We start from the raw sequence: 12660 nt of genomic DNA on the forward strand, positions 1-12660 counted from the left end.
GTAATTATTTCAAATAAAGGGACCCCGCGTTGCCGTCCTTTAATATGGGAATACGTTCTTTTCTTGAAGGTCGTATCGGTCCGGAAATACCGCAAACGACAGTTCATTTTAGAGTTTATCTGTGCGGGGCAGAAAATTGAAGAAAAGCACAGTTGAGGACTGCTAACCATCTAAGTAAAAATATGGTAATTATCGGAATACATCTTAAATGATACACATGGCATACCATGAATAAGCGGGCATCTCGCTCGTTTCTTCCCAGAACGTGCAGAATGTGGAATGAGTTGCCTCCTGAGGTATTTCCTTTGGGCTACGACATGGGTTTCTTCAAGAAGCGGGTATTTAGGGTTCTCAAGGGTCGGCAATGCTTAAGTGGCTCCTGTGATGTTGCTTATGTCCATGGGCGACGATGACTGCTTCCCATCAGGTGGCTCGTCTGCTCGTTTGCTGACTATCACATAAAATAAAATAAAATGATTTTACCTGGAATCCTAAGGCAGCTTCCAGAGGCGTGGGCGAGTCTCCGCCGAGGGTCGCGTAGTCTCCAAACCGCTCTGTGGCGCGACTACCTTGTATCGTCGCGTATGTGTTGTCCGTCTGTAAACATCATAAATGAGTAAATATTTTGTATAAAGTAGGGTAAACTACAGTCAGCATCAAATACAAAAGTGGCCAAATATATCTGTACACTTATTTCTATGTTAACAAAGGTGCGTTACGATATACTTGGTCACTTTGGTTGTCACTGTCTATTTGGTGCTGACTGGGACATTTTCTTCCTAAATTTCGTTTGTGGTTCGCACACTTATTTATCATACGGTCGTAATTTCTTTTCCAGCCAGATGCCGTCTACTAACCTTCGTGTAAGTCTTTAAATTAAGTTATTTGTGTTTATTGTTAATAGTACGTCTGTTCTAGATCCCCAAAGAATCACACCACAGCGCAGCCGCGAATATGCGTAAGCATAGTACATATAGATGTATATATAAAGTGGATGGTACCAACCTGTGGGGGCTCCACATTGCCCTGCTCCGCCTGGTCTCCAAACACGTTCATAGTTAACTCCTGCTCCTCATATGGCCGTAGCTTAGTCTCTAGCCATAGAGGGTTCTCTGTGGTGCTGAGCTCTTCTAATATCCGCCGTCGGGCGAGGCTGTCCCCCTTGCTGGATTGGAGGGATGGCGGGGGAATTACCCTGGAAAGAAGGTTTATTTAAGTGATCTTCATAAATATAGGATATACCTTAGAATACTCTAAAGGTAACTTGAAGACCTGATAGTTCTGTAAAATTAGGTTTTCTATTTCCTTTTGCAATCATGTGTACAGAATATTATCTTGGGAATGTTATCTTTGGGTACATCTTGGATTTATTCTGCCAAAGGAAACCTTTGGGTCAGAGAAAGCCGTATTTGGCCTTTTTATGTAATGTAGAAACACGAGTATTGTAAAGGAGAAAGGTTCAGATAGTTGAACACTTACCAATGTTTTAAGCAGGCGCAGACAACGATGAAAGTGACGATGCCGGTAAAAAGCACTATCAGCAGAGCTATCAACGCAGCTAATGCTGGATCGAAACTATCAGGCGCTGAAATAAATGAGGATAAAAACATTTTATTCCAAACTGAAGTTGCACAAAGCCGTCCCGTTGCCGTTCGCAAAATTTGGAGAATTTCATAGTTCTCTGCTGAGTGACTTTCATCAGTCCGTCAATTGTGATTGGTAACACCGGATTGAAGTAGTTTCAGACAGAGCTGAAAAGCTATCAGCCAGATTCACAGCCGAGACACGAATGTTAAATGATAAAAGCTTATTAAAATGAGGCGACTAAATGGCCTGTGCCTTTTTACCTGTGATACAGCAAAACTGAGAGTACTCTTAAGAACAAATTAAATTATTTTTCTATGAAAATATTTTAATTTGTGGTTTTTCAAGTAGACACACTACTATTTAAACTATAAACTGAAATAAATGTCATATACGAAGGAAAAAATTACCAAAGCCTCCAGTGTCCAGAGCTGGAATCGAACCAGCGTACCCCGTTTACCGGACAGGTGCTAGTTCGCTAGCCCGTAATCACCCGAGTTGATTCAGTTAGAAGGTCGAACCATACTGTTACTACCTTAGAGATGGCCAGGGGGCGCCACAAGCCTTCGGGAATTGTCATATACTTGGAAATTTCGACCCATGCCACCGTGACCGGATAGCCGAGCGGTTCAGGCACCTGTCCGGTAAACGGGGTACGCTGGTTCGATTCCAGCTCTGGACACTGGAGGCTTTGGTCATTTTTTTTCCTTCGTATATGACATTTATTTCAAAACTGAGAGTAATGTTTTAGCAGTCTAGGCATATGTATAATGTATGTAGATGCCGCATAAGATCGGGCACCTATGTAAATCCCTTCTGAGAACCCTATCCCTGATGAGGGATAACGTGATACCATCATACATTGCTACAACCCTGCTAATTGGCCAGATCTATTGATTACCTTTGGAAGTAGCGCTGGCTGCCGTGAGCGTTTCAACACCATACTCCTGGTATACGTCTTTGAGCTCATCGTATTTGGAGTCCACAGTTTCCAGGACTCTCTCCACGGGCAGAATCTGGTAAGAGGCTGGGTCTACAGGTAGGAGGTGGATTTCACACCTGGAAAGAATAAAAAGGAAGTTTGACCCGTCAGATGTTTTATTTAAGTACGTCAGGGAGAGTACACCATAGAATTGGTATATATGGTAATATCATCGTTCTGAAGCATTTGATTGCGTATAACACGTAGGGTGACTCGCATTTAAATTAGAACATTATGATTTGCCTGAAAATGCCCTGAATTTCATGTTCTGAATAAAACAGAAAAAAAAATGTCGTAAACAATATCCAATTCTAATGTGACTACCTATAGCAAGTGTAAGACTGTCCCAGGGTTCTATATTAGATCTTTACTTGTTGTTATTTGGTTTATTTGTAGAGGTTTGGAGGTAGGTACCAATCATCGTAGAGTCTATCAGCGTGTACCAGGTGCAGCCTGCGCGCGGGCACTAGTAGGGCTCCGCTGGCGGCGGCGAGGCGGCCCCGCGCGCCCGAGCCCGATCCCGAGCCCGAGTCCGAGCCCGAGCCCGCGCCCGAGCCCGCACCCGAGCCCGAGCCCGAGCCCGAGCCCGCCCGAGCGCACCCGCGCGACACCACCATGCGGATGAGAGACGACCGGTCCGTTATCCAGATCTGGAAACATGAAGGAAAGATGTAATTAAGCCAACAAGTTGATACACATTTTTATTGTTCACTGTACTTGTTCTCATTTACATGTATGCCTAATTTATAATAAACCTAAACTTCATATATTTGTAATATTGTCTTCGGTTACCGCGATAGTTACTCATGAAATAAAACTATGAAAACGGATTATATCGCGTATATTGAATTTATAATACATCCCGACGTTTCGAACCCTTTACAGCGTTCGTGGTCAACGGGTGACTGAGGAAAAATTACTAAGTGCAAAAATACCCACATACTAAAATAATGAACAATCATAGACTACAAACTTTAAGGCTGGTTGTACATGCAAAATCGGTTCATAAGGCTAGTTATACACTACAATTATTTTCAAGTAAAGATATATATATACGCGATAAAAACTACGCCGGCTCCAACCCTACACCACGGACCCGAGAAGATTTAATTCCCTCCTAAACTGTAGGAGGGTATCCCAATATAATATTCATATATTTGTATTTTTCCATCGAGGAATTCCGTTTCCTACCTTCCGACTGCATCATAAGATGAGCTCCGTGTCAATAATAAAATAAAAATAAGAATATACTCCAAATTTCACCTCCATCCGACACGGAAGTGGTTAATATTTAAGTTATAAAATTTAACCTTTCGTATGCGCTGTCAAAAAAGTGCCAAATAAATAGCAATCGTGACAACTTCATGTTTAAGTTGAATATATATGGAGCAGATCTGCTACTAAGCCCACGAAAGGTTAACCGAAACAGGGCAAGCTTAAAAGTGTACCTAATATTATTGGGCATTTTACCAATTTCAGAAAGGCTACATTCAAAGTTTGAGAATTTATTTGAAGCATCCTACTGTCACACGTGTGATAGTAGTTAGTATAAGAGTTCCATACTACTGTGAAACCTGGGGCGCTCATCGGGTTGGGGATTTATCCGCCGGATGCCCGTCCGCTGCCCATCTGTGTCTATTTCTCGCCACACATTGACGGATGTGTCCGCCAGACACATCTTTCAGGCAGATCAGACGGGCAAATCCGTGCGTGTATGGCTAGCTAATTCCTTAGTAGTTCTAGTCTTGAAGTAAGGTTGGTAAACTTACGTAGACTTGCGCTTTGGCTTCTCTATGAGGCGGGGCGAGCTCCCGCGCGATGATATCCAGCACGAAACGGTCCTGGTTATATTCCGCCATGTAGCCCGCTGTCATTAGAACGCCTGCAGGATAGAAAATTGTTGTAAAGATGAATTATAGTTTGTCAAAGGACTGTCTCATTTCAAACATAGAGAGAATCATACTATCTTTGTCTTACACTAGTACAGTCAGCTGCAGAGAAAAGGTACCCCACGTCCATACAAATTTCTGTAAATTCCTCCTCTCCTTCCTTCCTCGTCCTTTTCACTGCAGCTAGCTGTACTAGCAGCCAAAAGAAAAGGATGATTATAGTTTTTTTTTGTTCGTATTTACTGACAATTTGGTTTAGTGGTTTGACCAACTATAATATAACCACTGAGGTCCACAAACAGATTGTTGCTGGCGAGTTCCGTAAGTTAATGGTCATGGCACTAAGAAATTGGTATTACTGATGTCATACCAATTTCTTAGCGTCATGTCAAAAAGAACCTTTTCAGCAGTAGGTTAAAAACTGTTCTCTCACCTTCTTGCGTAATGTTAAAGGGAGATGGCACGACGCTCCCACTGGACTTTGAAGCCCCAAACTTGTACAGATTGGAAGCGGCTACCATGTACACCAAAGTTCCGTTCTCTTCTAGATCCGGGTCTTCAGCGGCTACTGAGAGGATGGCCTCGTTGATGCGCGCCGTGTGTTTTATTGCTAAAAAAAACAGATAATTACAATGAAAAAAAAAAACGAGCCAAGTGCGAGTCGAACTCGCATTCAAATTTTGTTTCCGTACATTACACAATTTTTAACAATATATTTATATAGTATGAAAAACTTTATTTTTGTATTTTTTCATTTACCCCCCAAAAGTGGCCCCCGTGTTTAAAATTTGTTTACGTTACATGTCCGTCTTTGGGTCACAGATAGATATGTGTACCAAATTTCAACTTAATTGGTCTAGTAGTTTCGGAAAAACGCTGTGACAGACGGACAGACAGACAGACGCATGAGTGATCCTATAAGGGTTTCGTTTTTTCCTTTTGAGGTACGCAACCCTAAAAATAAGTTTTTCATCTAGGAAGGTCAGACGGTCGTAAAAATTATTCTCTATACCAATTTTGAGCGCAAGTCGAAACACTTAAGCGTTCGGAAAAATCCGAAAAGTAGGAAAATGATGGTGATAATTAAGCCTAGGATGTCGGCGCGATATGGGATTTAGGATAACTAGTAGTTCTCCCCGAACTGAGAAATCGCGGTTCGCCAAAAAGTTAGATCAATTCAATTGAATGCATACTTAGTAGGCAAAGGATCGAAAACGCGCGTGCGATTTATCACAAGGTCTGTGGAGCCCTTAACTAATAGATGTAAGTCCCTATAGAGATTAAAATTAACTGTATCTGTGGTAACCCGTAATTTTTCTTGTCAAATACCTACCTATATTTTGTTTATTTTATTTCGTTTTTATAAATCTTGCCGATTATTTTAATATCGTAATTAAAAAAAAAAAAAACAATATTATAAATGTGTAAACCGAGCACTTTAATTTGATACCAAATCGTGTGGCGGGCAAATATGGCGGGGTGGCCTAGGGGTTCATGGCGTTAGCCGCGATAGCTAAAGACGCCGGTTCGAATCCGGCCTTCACCACTGGAGGGCTTCGTCACTTTTTCTTTAATATATGACATCTATTACAGTTTTTAATTTCTGTCTACGTTTCTCTATTAATCTTTTGGTGCTTTATTTCATGCATGGTTTAAAATATTTTACTTTAAATACAGTCAAATACCCTATTAAAGACACTAGGAGGCTATAACCAAACGGAGACGTCACGTTTGTAATTTTCTGTACAAAAAAAACTGCCGATTTTTGCAGAGGAGGGGAACGTCAAATGTTTACGTAACGTAAATAGCCATGTCAGATAAACGGAATAAAAAACCGGCCAAGTGCGAGTCGGACTCGCGCACGAAGGGTTCCGTACCATTACGGAAAAAACAGCAAAAAAATCACGTTTGTTGTATGGGAGCCCCATTTAAATATTTATATTATTCTGTTTTTAGTATTTGTTGTTATAGCGGCAACAGAAATACATCATCTGTGAAAATTTCAACTGTCTAGGTTGACAGACTGATAGACAGACGGACGGACAGACGGACAGCGGAGTCTTAGTAACAGGGTCCCGATTTTACCCTTTGGGTACGGAACCCTAATTATTGAAATGAACCACATAGGTACACCAAAACACTCCAGAGTAATATCTGATATTCTGTGCTGTTGTCCACCGAGTTAAACTCTCTGCTCTATACAGCACTACCGAGATAAAGCCATTATTAACCACCACACACATGAAAGGTTAATCTCACCCGCATAATATGTCTTCTCTGGGAATTTTGGCTCGTTGTCATTCTCATCCAAGACCTTGATCTTGACGGACGCGACGCTGCTCTCCTGACCGTCTGTAGTGTTGTCCACTGAGTTAAAGTCAGCGGCCGCTCGTTCCAAAATTGGGTTGTTGCTTGCGTATATTGTTAGGGAGTATTCGGGCTGCATTTCTCTGAAAACGAAGATAATGTGTGATCAACTATTTTTATGTAAACTTGTCACCTAAATCCAAAACTTGAACATTGACAATTCCTCCTAATGACTAATGAGCAAGTGCGGTTTGCTACAGTCTGCCATTTTGTGGCCTAAATCGGAAACTCAAACTTGACATTTATATTTCAAGTTCAAGCCAATAAGTTCTACCGCGCTCCTTATGCGTGCGTTTACGAGTATAATATTAGAAGACATTTTCTCCAGGATACCAAAAATATATTCCGACTTAAATCCCCTTGATAATCATAAAACCCTTACCAAAAAAAAAACTGCCGGCTTTGGAAAATTAGGGTGTTTGGAACACATAAAACCAATAAAACTAAACAACATAGAAAAAAATACAAAGATCCCGACGAATGAGAACCTGTGTTTTAAGTTCGTTAAAGAGAGGGATACATGTCTCACCTGTCAAAGCTGACGTTAGCTCGGATGACGCCCTTCGTCCTGTCCAGTGTGAAGACTCCGTCCTCGTTTCCCTCTAAGATGTGGTAGTACACTTTCCCATTTTCACCGGAGTCGTTGTCTACTGCTTTGACAGTGCCTGTCAAACATTTTGCTTTAGGACTTAATGGATGATCGAATGACGGTTGTCGTTGTCACATCTAGCATATTAAAGTCAGCTGGTGTGTTCTTTACATATGGAAGCATCATATCATATCATTTATTCAGTAATAATCATAAATTGTCATTGGTATATACATTTCTCATCTATTAAATACATTATTGTTATCACGACTAAGAATAAAAGGTAAGAGCTTGAAACGAAATGTCACCTTAACGCATTTATTCTAATTAAAGCACATGTCAGAACGGTACACTTAGGCCCCATTCGCACGAGAGCTTAAAAAGCGATATCTCTTTCTCGCTCTTACTTATGGGTGCGTCGCACACGCAACGCTTTTTAAGCTCTCGAGCGAATGAGGCCTTCCGGTGTGTAATCTGATCATCGACTGCTTACCGTTACTTGGGATCAACGCAGCATGTCTTTTTTGTCATACTTCTCTGCCCGCATCTCATCATTCACATTCTTTCTTATCATATCTCGCACACAGCTTGTCCACCTCTTCCGATAAAGCAGGATTTATGAAGTCAAGTAATTTCTTACCCACAATAACGCCAGCAGGCAAGTTCTCTTTAACGCTAAACTGATAGATGGGAGCAGAAAACCGCGGTGTGTTATCGTCATCGTCAGCTAATACCACCGTCAGGATCATCAGGCTCTCGAACTGAGCGGGTGTTCCGTTGTCCACGGCTGCTATCGCCAACTGTATTTATTAAAGTACATTATTGATCAAATTCTATAATTATTTCTCAATTTAAACATTGTTGCAAACGGGAGGGCTCTCCACAACAGGGACCAGCGACAGGCTTTTGACCAGGAATGAGATACTCTACAAGTTTGTAATACCTAATAATAATAAACAAGACGTTAATCTATCTACTGAAAGTACTGAATATCCTGGTCACGGCACCAATAACGTTACCATCTAAAGCGAGGTTTAGACAAGCAAGAACTTGCATGCAATTTTCATTACATTGCGGTATCTGATCAAACTTTTGAATGCATTTTACCTCAGTAGTCGGCAATGTAACGTAAATTGCATGCAAGTTCTTGCTAGTCTAAACCTTTCATAATCTAGTTATTCAGCCATTAATAACTTGAGGCGATAGTTAACTAAACTTGCAGGCCTCAATGCCGTTGAAATTCGTTTATCCCTATACGTCACTTTGACGTTTACGTTTGTTATGAGTCAAATTTTAACGATTATATAAAATTTTATAAATGTCTCGGCTAGAGCGGTCACTCAAAATAATTTCACTCACCATATACTCAGACTGATGTTCCCTATCCAAGAAAGTCTTTGTCCTTAGCTCCCCATTATCTCTGTCCAGACTGAATTCCGGGGTCTCGCTAACTCTCTCATTATCCACTTTGAGATAGTACGACACGCGACCATTTTCCCCGATGTCTTCATCAGTTGCTTTGATGGTGGTTATGAGGTAGTCCGCTTGAGCTGCGTTCTGAAAGAACAAACATTTTGTTTTGTGATTTCAGATTGAATTTTCGTTGGGGTCAGAAATGTTAGAAGATAAGCTGAGTATTTAATTTTCGCATAGGTAAGTTTTTGCCATCGTGGTGTTGTAAGTCGATAACCACGATAACACAACGTGCAGGACGGTATAACAATTCATCTGTATGAATATATATGTTGTTATTCGTAATAAGAGAATAGTTATAGACAGAGCATTTCAACATAATTATATAGACTTCGGGAGTGTCCGGCTCACGTGAGTGCAGCGAATAAACATGCGGTCACTACTCTACTATCCACTCACTCACTTACTCAATCACTGTTCTACATCATAGCAAGGTACTACAGGCATCCCAAACACATCCTTTAGTCGTGACTCGTGAGGTAGGATCTCGCTCGAAGAGGCGAATTCTGATAATTGTTAAGACTTTTTCTTCTTCTTGATAGTTGTCAGAGATTGTGATTGTGTTGTGTCTGTGTGTTGTTGTTGTTCTGTGTCGTGTTGTTCGTTTTTCTTGCTAGCTTTTTAAATTGACCACAGATAACTTAACCGTAGATGTCCATAAAGATAGCTGTGTTTTCGTTTTAGTATTGTTTTGACATCTTTCTTATGTGTATCTGTACATATGTTTTTGTAAATATGTTGTAAATATGGTCGGGTCATGTATATGTTTTAGATTTGTGATTTGCATGCCTTCTGGCTGAATGCGCTGATTGACTGTATATATGTATGACAACATCTATTATGTACGTGCATTTTTAGCAAATAAAAAGTTTGAGTTTGTTTTTCATACCTCTGGTATCTCCAACTGCCTCTGGTCAGGCGGCGGCAGCACGAACTCCGGACTGTGCTTGTTGACGCTGAGCACGGTGATGTCCACGCGCGCGGTGGCAGCTCGCCCGGCGCCGCCGCGGTCCGCGCCCGACACGGTGAGGCGGTGCGTCGTGTTGCCCACTACGGGCCGGGCCGGGGAGATGATGCCGGTCACCGGGTCCACGGAGAACGTTCCTGAAAGACAATTAATTAATAGTTTAAAATAGTACATTTTACAACTAGTGTAAAAAGACATTTCACATGTGTTGTAAACGACGTTTTTTAATACAATTGCGAAAAAATAATAAATTAATATATCATTAGTAGAATCATACCACCAAACCAAACCAAAACCAAAAGTACCTATACAGCCCGCGATACGCGAGCTGCCGCAGCCCGCGATACCTTCATACTCGTGCGCGCCCCGGCCGCGGCCGCCGCGGGCCCGGCGCGGGTTGGTCAACGACACCGAGGAGTAACTCATGAGGCCCTGGTACCTGCTCCGCGCTAAATTCAATTTTTTCTACTCGTCGAGTATAATCTGTGTATTACAACTTCATATGCAACACTACAACCTTACTCTTTTCAACGTTGGATAGTCTATGGCACTTCCGACTCAAGCATAAGAATTTTATCGATACGGTTTAGTCAAGTATAAAAATTTTGAAAATAGAACTTCATACATTTCGATAAAATATTTCTTGTTTAAGGAGACACGATTCAATGTAAATTAGCCTACTTAAACACGCTGCGTCGCATCAGCTTAAATGATTGGTTGGCCAACAAAAACATTTTATTTTATGTTGGAGTAGAAACAATTGCTTCATAAGTCAGAAACGCGCATGTGACACCCTTCATATAGCAACATTCATACCCTACGAAAACCGCTTAGCGTTGCTTGTTAGTCTCCATAGGCTACGGTGGCCAAAATCGATAAAAAAACTGTCTTAAAATTGAATTTAGCAAGGAGCAGGTACCAGGGCCTCATGAGTTACGAGGAGGTGTCATTGACCAACCCGCCGGGGGCGCTAGGCCCGGCGGCCGGGGCGCGTACGAGTATGAAGGTATCGCGGGCTGCGGCAACTCGCGTATAGATGTATACTTTTGGTTTGTTTACCTATATGATTCTACTAGTTGAAAGTATTATTTTTTGTCTCGTAGAAAAAGTATTGTATACAATAGTGATATAATCAAGCTTTTCAATCTCGTACCTTAACTTAAGCAACTCAGCAAGCTTCGTTGCTTAAACACGGTACTCGACTGAAAAGCTCTCTATTATATCACGATTGTATAAAATACTATTAACTGCGTTTCGAAAGTATAGTTTGGAACTAAAAAGTAAAAAGCACTAGTTCGAGAAATTGAGCTTCTCGCACGCTACGCAGCCACAAAAAGTACCACTTTTTGAGCAACTGTATTAAAAAACACTAAACACGCTTTATATAATAGGTTTGTTATAACCTTGAAACCTAATCATGTTCAAAGTCCATTACGTGACATTTCTCACGAGTGCAAACACGACCATGATACGATATTACATCATGGAATGCCAGTGCCTATCTTCCGGCTTCATCATCAGACCTTAAAACCTAATCGTGGTCAAAGTTCATTACGAGACTTTTCTAACAAATCCAAACAGCTATGATACGATGTTCCATAATGAAGTTCCGGTTCATATCTTCCGGCTCCATCATCAGATCGGTTCGACAGTACCATATTATTGTATTGTCATGTTCATAACAATCCAACAAGTAGTTTTAAAATGAGAGCGGAATTACGTTTGTATCGGAAGGTGCAATTCGGCCGAGCTATAATAAGAAATCAGAATTTGTCGCAAACCTCTTATCTCCTCCAAATACCTAAAGTTGCAATCTTCTTAACTCCTTTGAAGGAGATAAGAGGTTTGCGACTTTAGCCGACGGGGTATTCTTGAGTTTTATTCTTACCAGGCACGCTTTGCTCCGTGATCGAATACTCCACTTTCCCATTGAGTCCCTCATCCTTGTCCTCAGCGGAGACTTGTAGAATAGCAGCCGGTGGGTTCAACTGCAGATTCTCCGATATGGTGCTCTTGTACACGCTTTGGGCGAAGACGGGTGAGTGGTCGTTGATGTCTAGCACTTTTATGTGAAGCTGGAATAATAACGGCAAACAATTTTGAAATACGGATAATAAAGATATCACTCAGAATATATTATTATTTACGCTTGTAGAACGCGTGCATACATATAACATACAGCGTGCGTTATGATCAAGTATATGTGACGTTTTCAACCAAAAGGTACCACATTGTCGCTTGTTGATAAGGTTGATTTCTAATTTAAGCTATATGAAAATAGCGCCTTACTGACAAGCGACAATAAGTACCCTTTTGGTTGAAAATGGCACATATGGTTTCAGTGGCATCCAAGGGAATTAGCTCTATGCATGTTTTTATTTTTATTTTTGTAATCATAATTTACATCGTTTGGACACCGGAAAAATAAAAATACTTTTGTAAACCTTCACATTATTTTATAAAAAAATATTTAAAATGTTGAAAATTTTTGAGCGGTTGAAACGCTCATAATTTTTGGCGCGAATTCGACAGAGCGATGACGTCATATGTTGGACGGTCCAGCTGACGTTTGCTACTAATGACACTTATGTGAACTAATCTGTCAAACGCGTGACGTCACGTGACGTTTCGCTCAATAGCCAATGTTTAAACGACGTTGCTTTGGCACGCGCTCAGACACGGTAGCCCACCACTCACAAAAAAAAAACAATGGCGTTTAACAAATTAGAGTCTTAGGCGTAACAATCATTAGAGAAGATTCATACTCTCTCTTTTCTTGAAGAACGCAGGGGACCTTATTTACTTGCTA

At 41.0% G+C, this 12660-nt stretch overlaps 1 protein-coding gene across 1 annotated transcript in view; it reads right to left on the bottom strand.

The window, feature by feature from the left end:
• Window positions 1–12660, bottom strand: part of LOC134755385 (cadherin-87A) — a 59245-nt gene that overhangs the window by 2038 nt on the left and 44547 nt on the right. The window contains exons 24-36 of the mRNA XM_063691939.1: window positions 11740–11926; window positions 9774–9988; window positions 8771–8968; window positions 8052–8211; window positions 7352–7487; window positions 6715–6905; window positions 4889–5065; window positions 4336–4448; window positions 2981–3216; window positions 2486–2643; window positions 1480–1585; window positions 1006–1195; window positions 484–597 (exon numbers count right to left, since the gene is read on the bottom strand). Coding sequence (XP_063548009.1) covers window positions 484–597; window positions 1006–1195; window positions 1480–1585; window positions 2486–2643; window positions 2981–3216; window positions 4336–4448; window positions 4889–5065; window positions 6715–6905; window positions 7352–7487; window positions 8052–8211; window positions 8771–8968; window positions 9774–9988; window positions 11740–11926 — 2181 coding nt within the window. The remainder of the gene's footprint in view (window positions 1–483; window positions 598–1005; window positions 1196–1479; window positions 1586–2485; window positions 2644–2980; window positions 3217–4335; window positions 4449–4888; window positions 5066–6714; window positions 6906–7351; window positions 7488–8051; window positions 8212–8770; window positions 8969–9773; window positions 9989–11739; window positions 11927–12660) is intronic.

This window comes from Cydia strobilella, chromosome 2 (assembly GCF_947568885.1).
Source record: "Cydia strobilella chromosome 2, ilCydStro3.1, whole genome shotgun sequence".
NCBI lineage: Eukaryota > Metazoa > Arthropoda > Insecta > Lepidoptera > Tortricidae > Cydia > Cydia strobilella.